At 43.7% G+C, this 27,757-nt stretch overlaps 1 protein-coding gene across 1 annotated transcript in view; it reads right to left on the reverse strand.

The window, feature by feature from the left end:
• The window catches only part of GRIN2A (glutamate ionotropic receptor NMDA type subunit 2A), a 359,508-nt gene that overhangs the window by 104,699 nt on the left and 227,052 nt on the right, over positions 1–27,757 (reverse strand). Inside the window, exon 3 of the mRNA XM_026520343.4 lies at positions 5,481–5,595. Coding sequence (XP_026376128.3) covers positions 5,481–5,595 — 115 coding nt within the window. The remainder of the gene's footprint in view (positions 1–5,480; positions 5,596–27,757) is intronic.

The following is a 27,757-nucleotide window of genomic DNA, read 5'->3' on the forward strand; positions in this document are numbered from 1 at the left end:
GACCTCAGAGTTAGAAAGAAGTCAACTTTGAGCCCCAGAATAACAGCTCCCTCCTTCCACAGGCGGTCCCCTCTGATGACCCTCTGTACCCTGTATGCTGCCGGCAGGCAGGTTTAAGGATAACATGACTGGTATTTACCTGCTCCACGGCTTCCTCTTTCTTGAAATAGAAGCACAAGGAATTATTTCTGAAGAACTGGATCCCCTGAGTGCCAAGAGAATAGACCGACTACAGGAAGCATTTGCACATTCTAAGCTCAATTCGGCGGTAATTCCCTGAGCTGCCTTTTTGAGAAATTGTTGTATTTCAACAGGAATTTGAAGGAGGACACACAAAATATTAAAAGGGCATTTTCTGTAGCTGGAACGGAGGATATCAAGGGCAGTTTTCTTTTACGCAACATCACCTGTGCGGCAGTGCCCTCCCTGTAAACAGGCTCCCTGGCAAATGAGCTAGATCCGAAAGCAGCACTGAAAATTCACAGGCATGAGCCAAGTCTGACCCAGCACTGGTGAAATCCAACCAAGGAGAACGATTTCACAGCTCCAGAGCGATCCTCAGGTCGTGTAACTTCAAACGGTTGAAAAATAACCCCAAAATAAAACGACATAAGGCAGAAAAGGGCCACGTTCCCTATCTCCTATTAAGAATAGGGAAAAAGTAATTTGCATGTTGGCTTTGCATTTGTAAAAGGAAAGAAAATCCAGAACTTGAAAGATGGATAAAAGAAAGTGCAGGGACAGGAAAGCATTATAGGTAAAAAACAAACAAAATACCCCCCACGTGTTCAGTGTCCCAGATGCACGACGGAGCCCAGCTCATTGATGGAGATGTGGGCCACAGGGTATACCAGATGTCAGTTAACTAGAATCCAATGCTTTCCTCACGCATCACAAAAAAACACAGACTCCCACCCCACCCTCCTGCACACGCAGACTAGAATCCAAGTCCCATGAGTACAGAAATTATTTTTTGGTCTCTCTCTTGCTCACAGACAGATTCCAAGCACCAAGAATAGTGCCTGGCACTTAGTCGGTACTGAATAAATATTTGTTGGATGAATGAATGAAGTGTGATTCAGTGCTTGGGTGTACCACCTAGGGGAGAAATAGAGTAAGTGTTCAATAAACAACAGTTATGGCTGATATAACCAGCATTTGTGTCCGGGAGTTAAATATGAAAACTCAGTAAATGCTGGTAGTTAATTGTGCTGGGTATCTCAATTTGAAGGGTTTCAAAAATTGTTTTGAACTAGGGTACAATGACATGCAATAAAATACACAGATCTTGGGTGATAGTTTGACACATTTTGACAAATGTTCAAGATAGGAAACATTGTCACAACTCTAGATGCTCCCTGCATCCCTTTCCTATTGACTGCCTCCCTTCACAAAAGCAACCATTTTTCTTGTCTCTAACTCCATAGACTGGCTCTGCCTCTTCTTGAATGTCACAGAAATGGAATTATACAGTATATTCCTCTACATCTGGCTTCTTTCGTTCAACATAACATTTTGGCAATTCATCCTTGTTCCAGGTATTACCAGTTCATTCCTTATTAATGAGTAGCATTCCACTTTATGAACATACCATAACTTATTTATCCATTCTTTGTTGATGAACACTGGCATTGCTTCTGATGTTTAGCTCCGATGAATAAAGTTGCGATGAACATTCTTATACGAATATTACTTTTGGGGGTATATGTTTACATTTCATCACAGCAAATACCCAGGAGTGTAATTGCTGCATTGGAAGGTTTGTGTATGTTTTTCGCTTTATAAGAAACTGTCTAACACTTTTCCACACTGGTTGTAATTTTACATTCCCGCCAGTGGTATAGAAGAGATTCAGTTGCTCTGTAACCTTACCAGCACTTGGTATCGTCAGTCTTTTTCATTTTAGCCCTTCAGTTGGTGTGAAGTGATACATCATTACAGTTTTAGTTTGCATGTCTCTGATGGTCAACGATGGTAAGCATGTTTTCACTTACTTAGTGGCCATCTGAGTAACATACTTTCAAGCATGAGTAACATTTTATCAAGCGTGTAACTTGATTTCCACTTTTGTGTGCTTTTTTTTTTAATTTTTGATTTGTAGGAGTTCTTTATATATTCTGGATATGAGCTCTGTGGGATGTACATAGAGAGTAAATATTTTTTCCCCTATCTATGGCTTGCCTTATTCATTTTCTAACAGTGTCTGTAATGAGAAAAATTTTTAATTTTTAAAATTTTTATGGAGTCCCATCTATTTATTTATTTAAAAGATTTTATTTTAGAGAGAGAGAGAGCACGCATATGTGCCTGTGTGTGTGTGTGAGAGAGAGAGAGAGAGAGAGGATGGAGAGGGAGAAGCACACTCCCCTCTGAGCAGACAGCCCAATGTGGGGCTCAATCTCAGGATCTTCAGATCATGACTTGAGCCAAAGGCAAACACTTAACTGACTGAGCTACCCAGGCCCCCAGTTTCTTATTTTTATTGTACACTAAATGCCTTTTGCATTCTGCTTTCTCGGATCACAGCAGTATCCTCCTAAATTTTCTTCTGAAAAGTTTACAGTTTTAGCTTTTATTTAGGTCTGAAATTTAAGTACTTTTTATGTATAATGTGAGCTATGGGTCAAGGTATTTTTCTTCTATATGGATATCTGGTTGATCGAGCGACATTTATTAGAAAGACTTTCCTTTCAGGGCACTTGGGTGGCTTAGTCAGTTGTGTCCAACTCTTGATTTTGGCTCAGGTCGTGATCATGGGGTTGTGAGATCAAGCCCTGCATAGGGCTCCACACTCAGTGTGGAGTCTGCTTGAGCTCTCTCTCTTCCTGAATCCCTCCCCCCACTCATGCCCAAGCTCTCTGTCTAAAATAAATAAATAAATCTTAAAAAAAAAAAAAAGACTTTCCTTTCCCCCACTGTCATAATTATTCATCAAAAAGCAACTGAATGCACATTTGTGGATTTATTTCACCATTTCATCACTATATGAGATGTCAGTCATACGATTTTCATAGACAACCTTTATCAGATTGAGAAATCTCCTTCCTTTATCATGAATGGATATATTGGATTTTGACAAATGCTTTTTCTGCATCTATTGAGATGACCATACAATTTTCTCCTTTATTATATTGATATGGTAAGTTACACTGATTTATTTTTTGAATGTTAAGCCAATCTTGCATCCCTAGGATAAACACCATTTATCCGTGATGTATTATTTTTTTACTATATTGCTGGATTATGATTACTAATATATTGAAACACTGTGTTGATTGGTGTTATTTTTCTTTTTTTTTCTTTTTTATTTTTTTAAAAGATTTTATTTATTTATTTGACGGAGAGAGAGAGACAGCCAGCGAGAGAGGGAACACAGGCAGGGGGAGTTGGAGAGGGAGATGTAGGCTCCCAGCGGAGGAGCCTGATGTGGGGCTTGATCCCAGGACTCTGGGATCACGCCCTGAGCCGAAGGCAGATGCTTAACGACTGAGCCACCCAGGCGCCCCGGTGTCATTTCTTTTTAAAATGTCTGATGGAATTCACAGCCAAGCCATTTAGGTCAGGAGTTTTTCTTGGTTTTGAAATGGGGAAGATTTTAGTTATAAATTCAATTTCTTAGCAAGTTTAGAGCTTAGAAACTTAGAGACTTCAGACTATTTCTTTTTTAGGTCAGTTTTGGAAATTTGTGGGTTGTTTTTTCTTCAAAAAACATACCCATTTTATCTACATTGTGCAATTTGTTGGCATACATTATTTATAATTTTTAAATCATTTTAATGTCTGCAGGACCTGTAATGTCCGTGGTGATACTCCCTCTTGCATTTTTAGTATTTTATTAGTATTTGTGTTTTCTCTGTTTTGTGTGATCACTCTTGCTAGAAATTACAAATCTCATTAATCTTTTCAAAGAACTACCTTTTGGCTTTGTTGATTTTCTCTATATTTTGTGTTCTACTTTGATTTTTACTCTTATATTTGTGATTTTCTTCCTTCCATTTCATTTGGGTTTACTTTGCTCTTCTTTTTCTAGCTTCTCAATGTAGAAGCTTACATCACTGACTTTACACTTTCCTTGTTTTTTTAATAATAAGCATTTAAAGCTATAAACTTCCCCCTTAGTACATCTTCCACTTCATTCTTCAAATTTGGTACGCTGTGTTTTCATTGTCATTTCATTCAAAATATTTTCTAACGTCCTTCGATTTCTTCTCTGACCCATGGGCTATTCAGAGGTATTATCTAATTTCCAAACACGTTGGGGATTCTCTCAATCTATTTTTATTATCAACTTTTATTTTAACACTGTGTGGTCAAAGAATGCATTCTACATTATTTCAGTCCTTCGAAATATATCGAGACTTGTTTTATGCTCCAGGACGCAGTCTACTTGGGTGACTTTTAAGTACGCTTGAAGGAAAGTTTTTCTTTTGTAGCTGTTGGGGGTAGCAGCCCAAGTCTTCCAAAGCTTTCTCTTCATCTTCCCTTCTAGGAATCCATCACGGATCCCCCAAAGTCAATGTTCCTGTTTGCGCAGTACTTTCTTCTGATCTTAGTTCATTATAGTACGGCTCCCACACCACATCCTGCATCTTCCTCCACCTAGGATCTCTCAAGCCTCCATCTGATGTGCAAAGTGAAGAGAAATCTCAAACTGCTTGAGGCAGTTTAGAAGCCATGCCTTGCTTGTCAAGAAAGACAAGATAATGACCCAGGCTTCGTTCGATATCTTTCGTTCTGCTCTTTATGTGATTCTGTGGTGAGTAATTTGGGATTTGGTGGGAGAGAGGGCAAGTGGGGCAGAAATTGGCATCGTTCGAGTGGGGTCATTTGTAAATCCCCCCATGACATCTTCCGTGTCTGACTCAGGACACGGCTTGAGTGGGACATGTGATGATTTTTCCCCCTGCAGAGTTATGCTTTATATCTTTTAATAGTTAATATGTATGTACTAGAGGATGCGCTTTACAAGAAATAGAACCTCCCTCTCCAATCTGTGATTTACAGAACTGATAGCTTAAGTCCTGGAAATGAGCTGATTTAAAGTAAAAGCCCATGTAAATGAAAATACAGAGGTTCATCTATATGACAAAATGTGTAGTAAATATGGTATTTAACATGGGGTTTAGGCAAACTGCGTGATTGCTGCGATGTAGTAAACATTTGTTATTGCAACAATGTGAGCCAAGCTTTAGTCTTTATTTATCCTAAGTCCTTCAAGAACCCTTCCTAATGAGACTAGAGAAGTTCACATAAAGAACAGCACACAATGGTCACAGTTCACCCAGAGAGAGCATTCCAGCTACACCTTGCGACATTTTGTCCACCTCGTTCCCAGAAAAGTCTACTCCTGGTCGTGGGTTGAGATCTGGAGTAGCCAGCAGGAAATGTGTCGGGAAAAGGAGTAAGTCGAGCCCTTCCGTTGCCTGTGTTTTCATTCCGCCCGTCCCCGCACTGCATTCAACATGCAGAAGGATGCTCACCTTTTCCCATTCTCGGTCCTTGTTCAGCACAATCACCACCAGCCTGGGGTGCACCTGATAGCCTTCCTCAGTGAAGGACAAGTCTTTGCCATCCCATGTCACATTGACCATAAATCTAGAGAGAGGAAGAGAGAAAGACAAGTTCTTAGGGAGGAAGGAAAGAGGTCCGATGAGTGGACAGCACCGTCTGTGTAACACTCGGAAGGTGGAGACTTACATGGCCATCACCACCCGTGACAAGTGGCCTCTATCTGTGGAAGTATTAGTACCCATGCAGACACTGCTAACTGGCCAGGCGCCCATTCCCACGAGCTGTAGTCACTCTCAGAATCCCCCATCCTATATAGATGTGAGTAATTGACTGTCATTAGCACATGGGATGGAACCTTTCTATCCTGACACACTCTAAAGCATGTTCTATGATGTTTTAACAAGCTTCCCTAAAGGCAGCTGCTGGCTCGTTAACCATATGGTATGCAACTTCAAAGAAATGGTATCCCATCTATTCATTACTCATCCCATTAATACTTATTAAACACTTGCTACGTGCCAGGACTCAGCTACTTGGCTGAGGATAAATGAGGAAACAGATATGATCCCTCTCCTCATGAAGCTTATAGTCTAAAGGGGAGGATAGGCATTAATTAATTACAGATCTATGACAAATGTTATAATAGTGAGGTGGGTTTGCTATGTGGAAGTGAAAGAGGGGTCAGGCAAGGCTTCCATGAGGAAATGCAGCTTCACTGGAAGGATGAGTCAGCATTAACTAGGTTAAAGAAAAAAAAGACATAAGCAAACTCTAGGCATAAAGCGCAGCACGTGCAAAGGCCCTCTGGCAGTACACACAAACTGCAAGCCAGTGAGACCAAAGCAGAGAGAGACAGAAGAATGTGGGATGTGGTGTGGCTGAGAAGGTGAATAGGGGAGATAGTGCAAAGCTTTTCAGGCCATGTTAAAGAGTTTTGTCTTTGCCTTAAAACAGTAGGAACACACTGAAAGTTTTGTTGTTGTTGTTGTTGATATTCAGTTAGCCACTGTACAGTACATCATTAGTTTTTGATGTTCTGTTCAATGATTCATTAGTTGGGTATAACACCCAGTGCTCATCACAACATGTGCCCTCCTTAATACCCATCACCTGGCTACCCAATTCTCCTAGCCCTTGAGCCCTCTGAAACCCTCAGATTGTTTCCCAGAGTCTATAGTCTCTCATGGTTCGTCTCCCTCTCTGATTTCTCCCCCTTCAGTTTTCCCTCCCTTCCCCTATGGTCCTCCACACTATTCCTTATGTTCCACATATGAGTGAAACCATATGATGACTGTCTTTGTCTGCTTGACTTATTTCACTTAGCATAACCCCCTCCAGTTCCAATCATGTTAATGCACATGGTGGGTATTCATCCTTTCTGATGGCTGAGTCATATTCCATTGTATATACGGACCACATCTTCTTTATCCATTCATCTGTCGAAGGGCATCTCAGCTCCTTCCACAATTTGGCTATTGTGGCCATCGCTGCTATGAACATTGGGGTGCATGTGCCCCTTCTTTTCATTACAGCTGTATCTTTGGGGTAAATACCCAGTAGTGCAATTGCTGGGTCATAGGGTAGCTCTATTTTTAACATCTTGAGGAATCTCCATAATGTTTTCCAGAGTGGCTGTACCAGCTTGCATTCCCAGCAACAGTGAAAGGGTTCCCCTTTCTCCACATCCTCACCAACATTTGTTGTCTCCTGTTTTGTTAATTTTTGCCATTCTAACTGGTATAAAGAGGTATCTCATTGTGGTTTTGGTTTGTATTTGCCTGATGGCTAGTGATGTTGACAACTCTCTCACACCATACACAAAGATAAACTCAAAATGGATGAAAGACCTCAATGTGAGACAGGGGTCCATCAAAATCCTAGAGGAGAACATAGGCAGTAACCTCTCTGACATCAGCCACAGCAACTTCTTTCAAGACCCGTCTCCAAAGGCAAGGGAAACAAAAGCAAAAATAAACTTGTGGGACTTCATCAAGATAAAAAGCTTCTGCAGAGCAAAAGAAACAGTCAACAAAACTAAGAGGCAGCCCATGGAATGGGAGAAGGTATTTGCAAATGACACTACAGATAAAGGGTTGGTATCTAAGATCTATGAAGAACTTCTCAAACTCAACACCTAAAAAACAAATAATACAGTCAAAAAATGGGCAGAAGACATGAACAGACACTTCTCCAAAGAAGACATAAAAATGGCTAATAGACACTGAAGGTTTTAATCAAGGAGGTGATACAGTCAGACATCTCTTGTAGAATATGACTTGAAGGCTGTGTAGAGAATGGGTTGGAGGGGACCGGAGTGGGTACAGGCAGGTACAGTGTGCTTATTATCCAGGTCAGAGCTGATGTTGGCTTTGGCTCTGTTGTGGCCCCAACAGAGGAGGAGGAGGAGGAGTGTGAGTTGCCACAAATAGGACCAAGGGGAGAATATTTAGCAGGTATTCAGTGACGAAGGTTGGGGAGAGAGAAGCAACAAGGACAACGCCTCAGCATCTGCCTTATATAATATCCGCGTGGTCAACCACTGTCCTAGCACTTTCATTGCACCGGACGTCTGTCTGCCTTATGCTCATCTTACCTCCACCACTATTAAAAGCCACCTTGCCTGTAGGCAGGCTGGATGCGGACGGGGAAGGAGACAAGGCGGAGCTCATGTCCCAGGGTTTGGGTGTGTGGATCCCCAGGAGTCCACATCCCCTTGTAGCTTGAGAAAAAGGTGATACTGTTGCAGACTTCCAAGGGAACATACTGCTTAACAGATACTCAATTAATGGAGTACGGTGGGTTCAAATATTCGGAGATGCCCAGAGAGACAGGGTATCTCGAGACCGTGGCATTTTCTTGCTTTATACTGCTTTAACTCCAAAAGCAGCTGAAGAAGTAAAATATTAAGGAGAAATAGAGTATACAAAATTCAAAAACGAGACACTGTCCTAACTGGTCACATGTCTGCCCCTGGGCCACACAGCGCAGGCTGTGTTGTGTGGAGGGAGAATCAGGTCTCCCAGGACAAGATAAAGAAAGTGGGGAAAAGGCAAAGACCAAATATTGTGTATCCACTCAATGAACTATTTGGGTTTTTAAAAATCATTTTTTTGATGACAAATTAATGGAGAGGAGAAAATGCTCACTCTTTCATATTAAACAAGCAGAAGAGGATAAAACAGGGTTTGTCTATGCATAGAGAGATTATAGGTACCTTGTATTTTCTTTTGTGTATCTTTGTGTTCTGCAGATAGTGTCTGTTAAAACAGAAAAAATAAACCACAGCAATTCTAGAAGGAACAAAGAGTAATCACTCTTCTATTTGGTGCACGTGAGGTATCTGTGATGATTTCCTAGTAGGATATATTGTTGATTCTCCAACTATTTGCTCATGTCTATTATGTGTCAGGCCCTATGGGGAGTCCTAGATATGGAAATAAAACCCACAGTGCCTGTCCAGCCTCCTCCCCACATGTTCACCACCCAGTAACACAGGCACGTAAACAATGCCAGCACGGAGAACGCCGCTCATGCAGGAAGGCACAGTGAGTGGGAGAAGTGAGTGCAGAGGAAGGCCCCTCACTCAACCTAAGGGACTGGGAAGGGGCTTCCTGGAATCTTGAAGAGTGAAAGAGTTAAGAAGAAGTGGGAGAGGGGCACCTGGGTGGCTTTGTCGGTTAAGCATCCAACTGTTGATCTCAGCTCGGGTCTTGATCTCAGGGTCATGAGTTCAAGCCCCGCTTTGGGTTCAGTGCTGACCATGAATCCTACTTAAAAAAAAAAAAGAGGAGAAGGAGAAAAGAATTTGGAGCAAAGGCATCACCTTGAGAAAAGAAGAGTCAGCAAAGGCTGGCAGCGTGACACATGCGGGGAAAACAGGAACTAGCTTAATAAGCTAAGGGGCAGTGGGATTTCTCTGGAGAGGATCCCTGAAGCCAGATCCTAAAGGACCTTGAATGCCACCCTAAAGCACTTGGGGTTTGTTCAGAAGGCTGGGGAGGTCCATGAAAGGTTTTAAATAAAGGAACGATGCACAGATTTGCACTTCATTTTTGTTTATGGCTAAAACCCTTCATTAATTAGGGGTGGGTCTAAATTAAGTGGTTTATATTTTTCCAGTTGACTTTTGATTTTGTTCCCCATGGTTATTTTTAGCCCTATTACATTGTCTGGCACACTGTAGGGCTGAAGTTCATGTCTGGTGGTTGAGTATGTTAAAAGATCATCACCAGAAGTGCCATCCATCTATGTCTACATCCATCTGTCCATCCTTCTGTCCATCCATCCACCCACCCACCCAATAGACATATTTGCATACCTACTACATGGCATGACCTGTGCCAAGAACTGTGGTAGGAAAAAAGATAAAGTAAACAAACATATTTCTGCAATACATAACTGCAGTCAAGAATACCAAGTGTAAAATTCGAGTTACGTACTAATTAGGCTGGTGAAGAGCATAAGGAATCGAGTGGCTGGTTCTATTGCAGAGGCAGAGCTGGCATCAGGAAATAAAGTGGAAGGAAGAGCAAGGGCTGGCCGGGCGAATGGCGAGGGGTGAGGGGTGGCAACATACTGCAGGGAGGAAACTACCAAGCCAACGGCACAGCACCATAGAACAGGACTGAAGACTGTTCATGGATGTTGACATAAGCACTGCAGACCAAGACCACCAGTGAGGGGTCTTTACTGGAGCTGGAAGGAAATTAGTTATCAAGTCTCCGTATTTGCTGCCCCAAACTTAGAGGTTTTTAATTTATTATTCTGGTTGATGCTGTTGAACCAAATTAGCTACCAAGCCAGGTTTTGATGTGTCCGACACTTTGGAATGGACGGAGCTCAGGATGGATCGACCCAATGACCCAAAGGTGGATGAACTGAAAATTCCAGTCAATTATCAAGAGGTTCAGAAATGTCCAGTTTCTTGTTGTTTTAGAAAAGGCAGACCAGAGAGCAAATGCTTTGGTTTTGACCTAGACGTGCGGCCCTGGCGGGAACCATTCGCGGGGTTTCACAAGGTGCGACTGGAACAGCACAGTCATCATTTGAATCAAAGGACTAGCGTGTACTACTGAGCATGCAGATCTTTTGATTTGCCAGCTGAATTTACTCAAACCTCCCTCTTCTTTAATTTAATTCTTTAATTCCCCATCTCTACTTCCTCTACTCATTCCCTTTTCTCCCATCTTGTGCTGAAATCAGATGGAATGATCCGAGTGATGATTTAAATGGATCACACCTCTCTGGATTACATGGAAACCACTATACAGACGTTCTCATGCTCCCTAGTTTTCCGTGTTCCTTTAAGATTCAATATTCTGGACCGATGAGTCTGTATACTCAACATTAATATTGTTTTATTGTTTTTCCTTTTTTTTTTTTTTTAAATTAACAGTCTTCAGTCCCTTGGCTGTGTACGGGGTGGGGGGGGACCCACTAACAGAATTTTTTGCTGAACAGTAATTTCATTACGAAGTTGGCAGGATGCAAGCACCTATTACCTTCAATTCCCCCACCTAATTTCTAGGAAAGACGATCCATATTTTCTCAGACTTTCTTCCCATTTAAACTAGCTCCAGAGCAAAATTCTTTACCTAGGAAAATCCCATTACACACCCCATTGCTTGGTCCCGATTAACACCTGCTGGGTACTTGTATTAAACAGTAAAATCTTATCCCTGTTTTGTTTATCTCTCAAAAATGGATTATAAACTTTTAGTGACCAGATGAAATATTAGGACTTCCGGCAGCTGCTAAGCTTCAAATTACATCGTCAATATTTCCATCAGGAGCAATAAACACAGGAAAGCATGCTGGCAAAGTATAGCCGGGTGGGGGTGCCGGGGGGTTTGCAGAGGGTCCACTTCTGTGTTATCATCAATCACTGATGGCAAAGCCAAGTAGTTGGGTTGTTTTTGTTTGTTTGTTTTGTTTTGTTTTTTACGGTCCGTGACATACACAACACTAAACTAGAAAATATGCAAATTATGTGACATACACACGTACAAGTTTCCTCTGGTATCTACTTAGGTGTATGACGCTAAGTCCAGATGAAAGAAACACTTGTCTACTGTTTGCATTCTGTGCCCTATGAATGGGTGACGTGAGGGGATCAGAAAGAACACTGAAAAACAGAGAGGCCATTTTTCCTATATTATGACTGCCAGGAAATTAGGGCTGAATTCTCAAGTTCTCTCCAGACCTGCCTGGTCTAGTATAATAGGCACCAATGCCCGTGGCTAGTGAGCACCTGCAGCGTGGGGAGTCTGGATAGAGACGTGACATAAGGGCAGAATACACACCGGATCTGGAGACTCTGCAGAAAAAAAATCATGTAAAAAGATCTCATGAATCATTTTATATTGATTTCGTGTTGAAATATTTTAGACATCTCGGGTAAAATAAGACATACTATTAAAATTAATATCATCTGCTTCTTTTTACTTGTTCAATGTGCTGCCAGAAAGTTTACGATTATACGAGGCTTGCGTTCTACTGCTACTGGATAGCTCTTCTAGACCGTTGTTGGTTTTGGGTTTTTTTTTTTTTTAACCAGTAGACAGTATGCATCATGACGGCAGGGACCTGTTCCGCCTTCAGTATCATATTTCTAGTGCCAAACACAGTGCCTGGCACATAGCTGGGGCTGATGAGTAAAACAATGAATTGCTATTTCTAAATTGTTGGACAACAGAACAGGGACCAAAAGCCTGGCTCTGTCCTCCCAACTGTGTCATGTTGGGCAATGTATTTAAAATTCTCTGAGCCTTCATTTCTTTCCTTGTAAAAAATGGATCAGGTTCAACCATGTGAATTAGCCAAGACAGTCTCATGTGGTTTCAGCTCAGCGTTATCTAACTCCTGGGTTTAGGGGTAGCATTAGGGACGGTGCCCTTAAAATGCCCAGCACTATGCCTGGTTTATGGCTGTCACCTAATAAATAGTAGCTAAGATTTACAGACATTTCCTATGCACTATTTTTTAAACTACTTTTCCACCCTGTCATATTTTCTAACACCCCACCCCAGATGCAATCTGGTCTTTTTAAGGCCATGCTTCTCATGGCTGTGAACGGGGGTCCCTCTGTCCTCCTGTCAAAAGCCAACCATATACGGGTTGCCGAAGATCCTTGAACTCTCACTTAAAATGTCTCATTCCTTCTCATTTCTATTTTCTCTCTTTTGTCTTCATGGTCATAAGTCTCCTTTAACTTCCAAAATCTGATTATCTGAAATGTTCTCGAGACATATTTATTATTCACCATTTCCCTTCAGACTAATTCTCTTACTGTCTCACAAGTGCCACTATAACCCATTTAATGTTTCTCGATTTTTGGTTAATTTCCCATCTGCTTCGCCATTTCCCACATCCCCCCCCCCCGCGGGGGGGGGTTTATCCCCCAAATCACACTCTGCCTGAAATGCTTCCTCGAACTGCTTTTGGGTGTCACCCTCGTCTGTCATATAATTTACATGTTTCTGAAAACAGTGCCTGTTCTCTTAAGCTTCTTTTCCCTCCTCGGGACATTCTCATTCTTTGAAAACATTTTTTTTGCTCTCTGCAGCATTCTCGTGGTGGTTTAGAATCCCTCCAACTGTGATGCGTGTCTGAGCGCCGCCCCCCCATCTTCCATGAACCGTTCCCTGAATGGGCATCAACCCTCTGCCCTCTCTAGGCCACACGCGTGGTGCCTCCACCCACTCCCAAGCCGTGCACGGGCCCTTCCCCGAACGCACGCGTGCACTGCTTCATTCCAGCAAGCCTCCAGACGACCCTATTCCCCTCTTTGCCCTGGAGCTCGATTTCACAGGCTCATTGGTGCTTTCCCATTTCCCCTGAACAATTACCAAAGGCATGACCGCAGAGCTAAGACTTAAATGTCAGGACAGACATGCAATCACTCCAACACACAGATTGCCATAGTATAAGCCAGCAGCACCCAGAACGGGCTCAGAAACCAGAGCATAAAGAACAAGAAGGGGACCAAAAAAAAAAAAAAAAAACCTATCTTAAAAAACAAAACAAAACAGGAAGCATTTACTCTTTCAACTCAAATTCTCTTGTGGCCCATTACAAAAATAATAATGTCACTTGCCTTGACTGGGCAACAATGAATTTTTAAAAATTAGAACAGGAGATGGTAAGTTCCCTAAAGGCAGACATCTTAGTCTTGATCACTGAGCTTCTAAAACACCTAGAAGAGTGTAGCTTGCAGCATGAGCTTAAAAGTACATGTTGGCATGAAAAAGTGTTCAAAATCATTAGCCATCAGGGAAATTCAAATCAAAACCCCACTAAGATACCACCTTATGCCAGTTAGAATGGCAAAAATTAACAAGACAGGAAACAGCAATTGCTGGAGAGGATGTGGAGAAAGGGGATCCCTCCTACACTGTTGGTGGGAATGCAGGTTGGTGCAGCCACTCTGGAAAACAGTGTGGAGGTCCCTTAAAAAGTTAAAAATTGAGGTACCCTATGACCCAGCCATTGCACTACTGGGTATTTACCCCAAAGATACAGACGTAGTAAAGAGAAGGGCCATATGCACCCCAATGTTCATAGCAGCATTGTCCACAATAGCTAAATCATGGAGGGAGCCGAGATGCCCTTCAACACATGACTGGATTAAGAAGCTGTGGTCCATATATACAATGGAATATTACTCAGCTATCAGAAAGAACGAGTTCTCAACATTTGCTGCAACATGGACGGCACTGGAGGAGATAATGCTAAGTGAAATAAGTCAAGCAGAGAAAAACAATTATCATATGATTTCTCTCATCTATGGAATATAAGAACTAGGAAGATCGGTAGGGGAAGAAAGGGATAAAGAAAGGGGGGTAATCAGAAGGGGGAATGAAGCATGAGAGACTATGGACTCTGAGAAACAAACTGAGGGCTTCAGAGGGGAGGGGGTGGGGGAATGGGATAGGCCGGTGATGGGTAGTAAGGAGGGCACGTATTGCATGGAGCACTGGGTGTTATATGCAACTAATGAATCATCGAACTTTACATCAGAAACCAGGGATGTACTCTATGGTGACTAACATAATAAAATAAAAAAACATTTTAAAAAAAAAGTATGTGTTGGGTAAAAGAATGAATGAATGGGCAGACACAGGCCTTCAGGACGTCGTTCATTCAAGGCTCATGTCCCATGCCACAGCCTGACCGAGGCGAGTCTGTGAGACAACTGTTTCGTTTGGAAGCAGCCTGAGTTAGAATGCTGTGCTGTTGCTTTCAATCACAGGTAAGTCTCCTACATTCTCAGAGCACCTGTCTCCCCTTCTGTAACAGCGCGGTTGTAACAGCCATGCCACTGTGCAATTACAGGGACGAACTTAGATGGCACGTAATAAGGTAAGATGTGCGCTGTGGCCAGCAGAGTGTTTGGCACGTAATAAGTGATGGGGGCAGGAGTAATAGGAGTTGTCACGGTTTCACATGGTCATCTTTTCTCCTCTGAAAATCTGAGATTAAATGGCTTTCATCTTTCAGACCCTGGAGGGCTATTTTGGTTGCTAATCCCAGTCCTCCAAGGGAGGCGATGCGCTCCCATGGGCCCCTACCCCCAGGAACCAGGAGTCTGATTGTTCAGAGCCCACAGTGCCCCCAGGCCAGGCTACGGTGCAAGGACAATGAGCCAGCTGCCAGCCTTCCCTTCACATCGCCTGGGCTCCCCATCTCTATTTGGTGGGCACATCTGAGCCGAAGGTGGCTTTCTGGGGACTAGCCCCACATGCTGTCTTTTGTAATACAACCTTGAAGTCTAAAATCGTAGTAAGTTAGGGCCAAGCTTTCTCTGTGAATAGGACCACTCTCCCGTACCCATTGCCAGAGAGCATCCCTGAACCATTCGGCCAAGGTTTCCATTGGGAGCGGGACATACAGAGCAGGATTGAAGAAGCATGCCCTAATTATATTTTGTCAGGAGTTGTCAGAAGCCCCGAGGGTCCATGAATAAAGTGGTTCTCAGCATCCCACGTGTGCTCTTGCTCCTTGTATGTGTGGTTCTCTCAGTAACCTGGTGCGGGTTCTGGAAATTTGTGAAATTCTGGGTAGTACTTTATACCACCACTGGAGTAGCACCAAACATATCACCATTAACCTCTAATGGTTCTGCCTCACCTTACCATTTGGAACCGGCTGGCCCGGGGGCTCATGAAGCCGTCCTGTGTGATGAGCACCTATTCCAAGAAAGCCAAAGGGGGTGTAGGGAACAAAACCAGGTCATGGGACAAGCAGTTTCCATGAGCTCACTTGACCACCTGTGTCTACGCAACCCAGCTCTTCAGGATCTTAAACGGGCAGATGTACACGGAAGTGGCCCCCTCACCGTCCCCAACATCCCGCCCCCCACACACTATGCAGAATGAGATGATGCGAATCAATTCAAACTGTGATTGTATCCAAGAATTTCTGGGTACCCCTCACCCGGGAATACAGGCCCCACAAGGACAGGGCATTTGTCTCTTGTTCTCAGCTGCACCCCATTCCAGAGCCGGGAACCGTTCCTGGCATAAAGCAGATGCTCATTACCTACTTACTGAGGGAACGAAAGGCCCTGGTTCTGTCATATTTTCTCACTCCCTGACAATGAGCCCTCCTTTATCTATCTGTCCAGTGGGCGTCTGCTAGTGCTCAGTGGGTCCCTGGGGTGACCCGATGAGGGAACTGGAAGGCAGAGGAGAAAGGTCGGGGGTGAGGGGGAAGCCCATGGGCCGCTATAGCCCCGCCTCTGCGTGAATCACTAACGCTCTGCACTCCCTTATACACTATTATGGGAAAAGCATTCTACTGCTCCTATCAATCAATGAAACCTACAAGCCAGGAAACAATTAAGGAGCTGCTCCTCGACACTGCAGCACACGAAGACCCTGGCCGCAGGCCGAGATCTTGCTCCCCCTCCCCGGATATGTGAGTAATAACAACAGCCTTCAAAAGGGGGATGAAGGGACGAAAACATATTTAGCACTGAACAGGTGCTAAATGTTGGACCAGATACTTTCCATATGCTACCTGAATTTTTACCCTAAGAACTAGGTGTGGATTATCCCATTTTCAGAGAAAGAGCAGAGGCACAGAGGGTTTTGTGATGGTGCCAAAGGCTACACAGGATGTCAGACACTTCTGGTTGTTCTTCAGTATCTCTCTCCGCTTCTGCTTTAGTAATCGGAAACCCAATTTTTAGCCATGCACATAGCCTTCTATAATCAAGTTTACACTTTCCAGCCCTGTGGGTAGCTAAGCATGACCATGTGGCTATGTTCTGGCCAAAAGCAAGGGAGGAAGTGTGATATTTATAACGTGTAAGAGGTATCATGTACAGAAGGGGCGTGCCTTTCTTTGCTTCTTCCTCCGTCCTGCTGGCTGCAATGCAGACATGATGGCAGGAGCACTAGTAGCCGGTCTGGACTGTGAGGTGGAAACCACTGGCGAGGGGTGGCAAAGCCACAAGGCAGAGAAGCCCAGGTCCCTGACACCACGCAACACCACACAAGCCCTTACCTTTGGACTTCGTTTACAATTTTATGTTTTGGGCTTTCTGTCGCTCGAAAACAAAATTGATCCTGTCTGGGTTAAGTGCTAGAGTGACTATGTGAACCAAAATACAGTCCAAAGCCTTTGAGTTAAGCTGCACCAGCTCCCACTTGGCCTCTCTGCATCTCAGTTAACCCGCTCTGAAAAAAGCAGACATTGTACTGTATGTTTGTTTCCTTCCTAGCTCTGCAGTATTTGATCCTCTCTCCTGATTCCCCTCCCAGTACACGACGCATCTGGTGCTACCCCCCATCTCTTAGTATATGCTGTTCCTCTCACTCACAGTGTCTTCCTTCCCCATTATCTTCAATCTAAACCCAATACTTCTCAGGGGAGGGGAGGGCTGAGCATCGAGCTCCATTTCTCCCATTTGGCCTTTCCTGATAATCTTTCCTTTTCTTAGTTCACGTTAACCCACACCTCATGCTATACCCTTAGCACTACTTTATCCCTGACCGTTCCCTACAAATTTCACATTCTCACATTTAGTCTCAACAGAAGCGGAGACCAGGTCTTGGCTTCAGCCAGACGTGTTATCTAGCACCATGCTGTCGGGCACAGCGTGCTCACGGTCATTGACTCGATTTGCAAAGCAGAGCATTAATCTTCACCTCAGGACCATGTTTTCCAAACCGAACACCAAATCCAGGACCGAGTGGGGACAATAAGCCAGACCACATGCCTTTGTCCACACAATATTCAGTGACTATAATTCCTTCTCGTCCCCTCCGCCATGTTCATTGGCCATCCTTCAAGACCATCTCAAATAATGTCTCCCTGAGAAAGGCAGCCCTGACACCTCCAAATGAGATACATCCTCTCTCAGCTCTCAACCCCAACTGTTCATGTGCTGTGCTCCCCTCTGACAGGACCTCCGTTATGTATGTCACTTGGGGTGAATTTTTTAAAGACACCTCTTTCTGAAGACCTTTCTGATGGTTTATTTTATGCACTGGGCTAAGGGATGCCCAGATAGCAGGTAAAACACTACTTATGAATGGGGCAGGAAGGATGTCTCTGGAAGAGGCTAGCACTTGAGTCCGTAGGGTAAGTAGAGAAGACCGCCCTCACCAATGTGGGGGGGCACCATCTTGTCTGTGGAGAATCTGAATTGAACAAAAAGGCAGAGGAAGGGGAATGTGCTCTTTTGCTCAAGCTCAGACATGCACTTTCACCTGCCTTCATGGATCTATGCACGGGCTTCTCAGGTTTCTGGACTTGGACTGGAACCACAAACCATGCCACTGGCTTTCCGGGGCTTCCAGCTTGCACACAGCAGATCATGGGACCTCTCAGCCCCATAATCACGTGAGCCAGTCCCTCATAATAAACCTCTTACTTTATAGCATCTTGATTCTGCTTCTCTGGAGGACCCCAGCTAATACAGCCCTATACTACTACCTTCTAGAAAAATAGAAGATAATTCTTTGATGAATATGAGGTGGAGGGAGATTCCCAGCCTGGTGTTCATCAGAACCCATATGACTTTACCACCTCTGCTAGAGTATAACCTTCTTGAAGACAAGAATTCATAACTCAGGACTCTGCACGCTGAGAACACTGCCAGGTAGACAGAAGAGCAGCTGTACGATGGACGAGGTGGGGCTGAGTTTTAAACCCACCATTATTGGCACTATCCCCATAAGCAAGGCCTCTGAGATTCAGCTCAGTCCCCTATCAAATGGGGGTAACACCACTGTCTTAGGCTATTCATCCTGCTGTAACAAATTACCACGGGCCGCGTGGCTTAAACGATGAGAATATGTTTCTCACAGCTCTGGAGGTTGGAAATCCAAGATGGAGCCCTGGCAGATTTGGCATCCGATGAGAGCCTGCTTCCTGGTTTACACATGGCCTCTCCTCACCATGTCCTCACATGGCAGGGAGAGAGAGCACACTCTGGTCTCTCTTCCATTTTCTTATAAGGGCATCTAATCCCATCAGAGGAAGTCTGACCCTAATTACCTCCCAAAGACCCCACCGCAAAACAACTTCACACTGGGAATTAAGAGTTTCGGCCTCTGGTTTTAGGGAGGCACCAACATTCAGTGTACAGGAACCACAACGTGTAACTGAAAACTCTCACGTCAGGACTGCTAAGAGTGTGATGAGGGCCTATGTTTAACACATTTCTAGACCAACTTCCATAAGTAATGAAGAGCTATCCCAGTTTTCCCAGCACGGAGGGGTTTCCTGGGGCATGGCACATTCAGTGTTAAAACCTGGACCATAAATTACGGATCACGAATTCAGAGCAATACCTCCAAAGCACATCTACTGAAATGCTTCAAATCCATTTCTTAGCAAACACGTCAGTTCAAACACCTACTATATGCCAGCAGCGTTCAGGAGGTAAGATGGTAAGTAAAAAACTTGGGGTTCTTTCTCCAAAGTCCCTCAGAGTTTAGGGAGAAACAAATCATCATCATCATCAGGAAGTAAGGATGACAACATAAATAATTACAACAGGTGGTAATGTGTTTGCAGCTGAAGTCCCTGATGCCATAGGAGTATCAGCGGGAGGACCCAACCTGTCAGAATACTGGTTAGTCTTCCATTATTCCATTTCTACTTGGGTTTTTTTTCGGAGCAAACAACGAGTTGAGATCTCGCGAGGAATCGCAAACTATCACGCTTCCTAGGACAGGGCAGGTAAAACCCATGAGTGAAATGGGCCAGGTGCAAGATTATCTATTGAGAGTGGTACAAATCCCAGCCAGACACACTCGAACTCAAAACACATCTGTGGACCGTTCACTTGAACTCTGTTCTAACTTCCAACTTAAGAATATTCACGTTCCTTCCTCCAGCAAAACCCAGGCTTCCCTCCTAGCGGGGCTTACTGACAAGCAATACGCCCTCTTCTTTGGGAGAGGCCTCCTCTCTATGTACCCGCACGTCTGTTCTTCCTCCAGACGTAAAAAATAGGCCTGGTGGGTGAGGGGGATGCCCTTCCCAAGCTGGATCCACCAGATTCTCTCTCCTAGGAATCTGAAGCCAGGCAGGTGAGACAGAGGTTGGAAATTGTTCCCTCTGGCTTAGGGTAAGAGTAACCTTCTTTTGTCAATGACTGCGCCTCACCTTCTGATCTTTCCAACCTGGGCTGCTCAACTTTTACTCTGATTTTTTTAAGATGCCCCAGGAAAGCCCCAACATATTTTCTATGATTCCCTCTTCATTACCTCCTTTTGTTTAAACTAAGCCAGTGAGAGATCATTTCCGTTGCTTACCACCAGAACACCTTAAGCAGTACTCTCACTGCTCCTGGCTGGACTGTCAGAACATCTTACCTGCCCCCAGATTCCCTATATATCATCGCCCACACTCATAATAAGTCTACCTGCCAGATAAATGTTCCTAAGCCTCAGTCCTGATTATGTAAAATTCTGCTCAAAAGCTGAAAATGGCTCCCTATTGTCCAGAAATAAAATCCATGCTCCTTAGCCAAATTTAACTTTCAACCTTACTTCCTAAAACTGTTCCTCACATATCCCGCATTGGAGCAAACCCAAACAACTCATGATGTCCTTGTGATTTCCCACTTCTTGGCTTTTGCTCCTACACTTCCTTCCACTGGGAAAGCAGTAATACCTCGTTGTTTCTGGCTACTTCCATTTCCTTAGGTCTTCCCCTACCTGGCCAATGGGAGCATCTCTGGTCACGGTGATTGGTTCAGGGGTGAGTACTTGACTCACGCTCATCCAATCAGATTCCTTCTCTGGGACTACTTGCAGCTAAAGGGGTAACTGTCTCCCTTGATGTAAGGGGACGTGGTGATGAAAGTATGGGAATCCACACCTAGATGATGCTCTTCCCCACCTCATGGTGGGAAACAATGAACCACAACAGACAGAAACATAAAAGAGGGTGAGAAAGAGAGATCTGAGGACGTCATTTGAGCCTGGATCCAGATATGCCACATAACAGGCACACCCCAGCCGCTGCAGCTGAACGGGCCAATAAGTCCTTCTGGGTTTGTTTTTCTGTCATTTTTGCTGAAGTCACTGAGAGTGGGTTTTCTATCACTTAAAATCACAAAAGTCTCAACTAATACGAAGATTTTTATCCCCTAAATATTCACATGTTCAGACTGCCTAAAACTAAGTTCACCTCTTCCCAAAAGGCTCACTGAGCTTCCAGCCTTCACTCCATCCTGAGAACTCCCATCACTTTCTCTGCACCTCCCTTTCCACATTGTTATTATGGTTTTTTATGCACACACGTACAGGCGTGCGCGCGCACACACACACACACACACACACAGAGCCCATGTCCTTTGCTGGAGGCTAAACTCCTGGGGAACGGAGAGACCATGTCTGAATTGTCACCACATGCCCCACACCCTGAGCACAGCGTCCAGCATATGGTAGGGGATCAGTGACCATTTGCTGAATGAACAGGAGCAGATTTTCATCTGGCCAGTGCTGGAGTCCTCAGCAGTGTGGAAAATGTCCCGTCGTGCTGGACGACACCTCAGAACCATCAGGACAGAGTTAACTATGTCCTGGCCTAAATAGCAGTCTAAATGCTGCCCAGTCTCATAATGAAACTTGACAGCCCTGTGTAAATTCAGCAATAATAATGTCTCACATCCTGCCACGGTTTTCTGGTGTGGAAATGTGCCCCCAGAAGACAGCTTTGCATTCCCAGCTACTGCCCTGGTATTCATATCTTCACCTGTCATCACTAGGCCACTTCCTTGATAGAGAAGAAAATGATGTATTTACCTCCTAAAAAGCAAAGAACTGTTAGACCAAGGAGGGACTTGGCAATCTTTTTTTTTTCCTGTATAAATCATAGAAAGAATAGAGCTTTTCTCTTTTCTTGTATAGTTCTTTCTTCTATTTGCTTTCCAAATAGTTAAGGTTTAAATTTACAACTACGGGGATATAATTGTGAGGAGAGTGGAAGGAAGAGTAAAAGGACAAAAGAAGGAAGAGAAGTTATCGAGAAGGAAAAGCCAGGGAAAGGGAGAGCAAGACAGACAAAGCAGAGAAGAGAGAAGTGTGGAAAAGAGAGGAGCCATGTCTTCTCACACTTGACTAACAAAACAAAATGGAGTGTGAAGCAGAGTGGGGCCCTTCAGGAAAACTGGAAAGTGCTATGTGGGAGGAGATCCTCGCATCAATAGCACGAGAGGGAGAGAGAGTGGCAAGATGGCGCGAGGCCAGAGCTGGCCGAGCAGCAAACAGGAAGGGGAGCGGCGAGAGGAGGTCCCACGCTGTGGTTTGGCACCAGGCCCTCCCTGGTGACATTGAAAAAGTAGGTCAGTTGCAGAGCTGGCTGAGGGATGAATGGTCAGCCAGGAACAAGTGATGAGAAGTGAGGATGCTGAGAGACTGACTTAAGCACAGGATCTGGAGATAGGGTGCTTCCCTAGTTCAACGAGAACAACAAAAGCCAACTCCAGACAACACCGGCCAACTGACCTTTTCCCAAGGATGGAAATGTCATCTATCTGTGATGTCCGAGATGGGAGCCACTTGTCACCTGTGGCGACTGCACACTTGAAACGTGAACAGTATGACCAAGGAACTGAATTTTAAATCTTTTTCATTCTAATTAATTTAGATCTAAATAGCCACATATGGCTAGTGGCCGCCATATTGGACAGCTTAAATCTAGGGAAAGGAGCCACGTGGATCACATTCAAGAAGGAACTGATTGCCAAGAGGAACCAAAAGGTTGTTTTCCCAAATGTCATCGGTATAATTCAGGTGGTACACAGACGGGTACGCTGAGATGGTGCATAGGTTAACCGTATTTTTAGAATTAAATTTATTTAATGTATATTTTAAAACAGAACTGGCATATCAAACCCATTGTTTCATAGATTTCATTACTTAGGAAAAAACTACAGTGAAATTTTATATCTCTAAAAAATGTAAATAAAAAGAACTATGTGAAAAATACTGCAGACGGCTTACAGAGATGACAAAAAGTAATGAACATATTCCATGTAAGTGGAATCATACAATATGTGGCCTTTTGGGTCTGACTTTTTGCACTGAGGATGTCTTCAAGGGTCATCCATGTCGGGGCAGGTCTGAGCAGTTCATCCCTTGAGGGGTAAAAAATCTTCCACTGTATGGATATACATTAAGTTTATCCATTCATCTGCCGATAGACATGGGGGGTGTTTACACCTTTGGGTTATCGTGAAAAGTGCTGCTATAACATTCATGTGCAAGTTTCTGTTTGCAAACCTGTTTTTAATTCTTTGGGGTATATAACTAGGAGTGGAATTGTTTGGGGTGATGAAAAAGACAGTAAAACTAGGTATCTCTGAAACCGCTATCTGGAAATCCATAGTGGTGATGGTTGAACAAAAATATGAATGTACTTACCTGCCAATGAATTGTACAGTTGGAAATAGTTAAAATGGAAAATTTTCTTTTATATGTATTTTGCCAAATTGTTTTTAAAAAGCAATGAAGACAGTAAGTTGATGGCTGAATAGAGACTGAGAGAATTTGAATGATACAATAAGGAGTCTAAATTGGGATATGAGGTTTCTCAGAGATCTGAGTTATTTGGATTCAACATTCTACCCAAGACTCATTTCTACAATACCTCTGATGGAAACGTGAGCATAGACACCAAAAGCACAAGCAACAAAAGCACATAAAAAACAAGTGGGACCCCATCAAACTAAAAAGCTTCTGCAGAGAAAAAACAACAACAACAAAAAACAGTCAAAAAAATGAAGAGGCAACCCACAGAATGGGAGCAAAGTCCTTGCAAACCTTTTCTATCCGATAAGGGGCTAATACCCAAAACATTTAAGAAAGTCACTTGACTTAAGAGCAATAATAATAATACTCCGACTTAGAAACGGGAATAGTCATTTTTCCAAAGGAGATATACAAATGGCTACCAGGCTCAGGAAAAGATGCCCAACATCACTCACCATCAGGGAAATGCAAATCAAAACCACGGGGAGACACCCCTCACACCTGTCAGAATGGCTGTCATCAACAAGACAAGAGATACGTGCTGGCAAGGATGTGGAAAAAAGGGAATGCTGGCGCACTGTTGGTGGAAACGTAATTGGTACAACTATCCCACTTCTGGGTATGCATCTGAAGGAAACAAAAAGAGAATCTCAAAGAGATACGACACTCCCATGCTCATTATCCACAACAGCCAAGACAGGGCAGCCATCCAAGTGTCCAATTGCAGAAGAATGGATGAAGAACAGGAGAGGCACACGGCACAAATACTATTCAGCCATTAAAAAAGAACGAAGTTCTTCCACTCGCGACAACTTAGATATACTTTGAGGGCATCACGCTAAGTGAAATAAATCAAAGACAAGTATCGTAAGATCTCACGGATATGTGACATCCAGGGGAAAAAAACCAACAATAGAGACCAACCTTAGAGACACAGAGAACAGACTGGTAGTTGCCAGAGACAAGGGGTGGGGGTAAGAGGTGGCAAAATGGGTAAAGGAAGTCAAAGGTACAAATTGCCAGTTATAAAACAAGTATGTCCAGGGGATGCAATGCTGCGGCATGGTGTAGCATGGTGACTATAGTTCATCACACCTTACTGCTTATTTGAAAGTTGCTAAGAGAGTAAGTCTCAAAAGTCCTCATTGCAAGAAAAAACAATTTGCAACTATGTATGGTAAGAGATTAACTAGACTTATTATGGTGATCATTTCCATATATATATATACATATATATGGATTACATTGCACACCTGAAATTGATATAATGTAATATGTTCATTATCCTTCTATTAAAAGTAAATACTCATGGGGCTGCTGTAAGTATTAGAAGAGCAATGGACACAAAGCACTTTGTGCCAATCCTGGAGCATACTAACCGAAGAATAAGCTTTAGTTACACTCGTATCCAAGGGCACAACTGAAGCCGGAGTGATCTGGGTCAAGGAACACATGCTATTGAATTCCATACCTAGAGAGCAGTAAGAGTTCTAAGAGTGGATGGGAAGATTCTAAGGCAGAGAAATTAAAGGACCCGCGTGGTCTCCACATAGAAGGGTTTTAAGGTTATTCATCTCAATTGAGGAACTCCCTCCCCCCACACATTGTTGAACGACTGCCTGACAGTGGTCCACCTGTTGAGAAGTTTCCAGTGTCTAGGTGCGATCCCCCCACTTCCGAGGAGGGTCCCTTTCACTGACAGCTCAAAGTGTTTAGCAAAGATGTCCTTCCACGGAGCCAGAATGATTTCTTTGGGAATTCAACCGGCTGGCTCTAGTTCTCTATTACCAGAGAAGAAAACGTATGACAAATCCTTAAAACACTGAAGTCAACTCTTGTGTTACCCCTTAGAGGCCTCTTCTGTGGTATCCTTCACCCATTCCTCGTACAGATATATTAGACATGGTGCTCCTTCCCACTCAAAAAACACACTTGTAGACTCTTCTCCCTTTTGTCTAGACTGGATCTCAAATTTTCAGAACATTTTCAGAATGAGATCCTAACCCAGGGATCTTTTGGTGAAGATTTATAGGCACTCATTGCCGTGAGTTACACAATCTTGTATTTCTGGTCGAAGAAGTAATTGAGACCAGTTGCTTCACATTTCAGCTCTACATGGGAATAATGAATAATAATCTTCAATTGAGGGTCCAAGATGTGCTGGGCACAGTGCTGAGTGCTTAACATAAGTTATCCCATTTCATACTCCAACAGCTCCACAGCCAAGCAGCAAATATAATCAATCGCGAGAGTGTTCACATGTTTTGGAAATTGGGTCTCGGATCCTGGAAAGGAGCTCTATTCTATGCTTCATTTGCACTTCACTCATAAAAACACCCTTTGGTAAGAGCCATTTGATGTACAAGGTCCCTTTTTTTAGCTTTTGGCTTTAACTAAGAGGTCACATTTTGCATTCTCTGACTCAACCCTCAAAGGCTCTCAGCCTGCTTAAAATGTAGAAGGCACATCGCACAGGGGTGGGTTTGAAGTTGGGGAAAACATTTTTCTTCCCCATCTCTTCTTTGGGAGGGATATTGTATTTCAACCACAGGGGTTCTTTCTACTTGTTGCTGATTTTCAAAAGAAAGAAAGAAAGGAAGGAAGAAAAAAAATACAAAAATCCATTACGGGAGGACATTAAAATCGAGTGTGAGAAATCAATTCAGAACAGAGGCTCTTGAGAACCTGTGATTTAAAGAGAGAGAGAAAATCATTCTTGGTCAAAAAGATGATGCACTTGCAATATTAACATCAACTCAGAGACTAATTCCTTCTAGTTGAAATGGAGCCAGGGGTCAAAAATGCCAAGTCATCATTAAAAAATGGCAACTCCTCGTATCTCTCTCCCTGACAGAAGCACCTAGAAAGACAATAAAACTTTACAGAACTGCCAGCTTCCAACATGCTGGCAGCCAAACCCAGCAGATGCACCAACACGAAAGGAGACCTAACCAGCCTAGCAGGGGCACCATTTGGCAAATGGCCGGCCTGCCTCCATACTGGTTTATATTTCAGACAACAAAACTGTCCGACACCATCTAATAGAGTTAACTCAACCAGCTGTGTGGCTGACAGGTCTGCACCTGCTTTCAATGTCTGATCTGGCTTCTGAACAGCTCGGTCTATTCTGGTTCTTCTCACCATGGTAAAGCGCAGTACAAAATCTCCCAGCGTACAGATTCAGGAACCAGCTCAGTGCCTATGATGCGCTCTGGCGCAGAAGTTCGGTTTAGCAGAGATGCACAAATGGCCCCAGAGTGAAAGGAGCTGGAGCCTAAGGGGCTTTCAGACCCAACGCAGAGGGAGAGGTCCGTGACTTGAACTTGCTGTGGAAGCCGCCTTAGCTCCCTCACCTGGACAGGACAGGAGCCGTCAGACCAGCCTCTGGAGAGGAAGAGCCTTACTTGGGAGCTAAAGCTTCACCCTTGCAAAGGCAGCTAAGCGGCAGAACAGCCAAGAGCGACATTTCCCACATGCAGGGAGGTGCATATGTTTCCATTTATTTGCATCCTATTGACTATGAGAATTCTTAATAAGGCAAGCGGAAGAAGCAGAAGCTGACAGCAAAACACAAGTGGAGAAAATAGGAAACGACTGGTTAAGGAGCACATCAAAACCAGGAAGGCTGGAACGGAGGCTGCTATTCTTAACAAGAGCAACCCCCTTCTTAGAAAGAATGGCAGGGACCCATGCAACTACCCAAACATTCCGCAAGAAGCACCTAGAAGATACAGAGGAACGATTTTTTTCTACGATGGCAGCTTCACAGCCCAATTATTTATCCAGGCAATTGCTCCTATTACTTGTTTCCATTTGCTTATGTGGAAAGAGTGTAATGGCATCCTGTTCCTAAAACTTTTACCATTTTTTAAAGATTTTTTAGAAGATTTTTTTATTTATTTGAGGCAGGGAGAGTGAGAATGTGAGCGGGGGGGAGGAGGAGAGGGAGAGGGAGAAGCAGGCTCCCCACTTGGCAGGGAGCCTGATGCGGGACTCGATCCCAGGACCCCAGGATCATGACCTGAGCCGAAGGCAGACGCTTTACCGACTGAGCCACCCAGGTGCCCTTTACTTTTTTTTTTTTTTTTTTTTTTTAACCAAGGGTAAGCAAAAAAATTCACAACCAGGAATACGCTCAATGCAACGACCTGGTGTGATTCCTATCAAACAAAAGCACGTCCTCGGGAGAAGGATTGTGAGTGTTGATGAGAATACTGTTGAACTGTTGGGGTCCGTGAACCACCTCTGTG

Source organism: Ursus arctos, unplaced genomic scaffold, assembly GCF_023065955.2.
Source record: "Ursus arctos isolate Adak ecotype North America unplaced genomic scaffold, UrsArc2.0 scaffold_2, whole genome shotgun sequence".
Lineage (NCBI taxonomy): Eukaryota > Metazoa > Chordata > Mammalia > Carnivora > Ursidae > Ursus > Ursus arctos.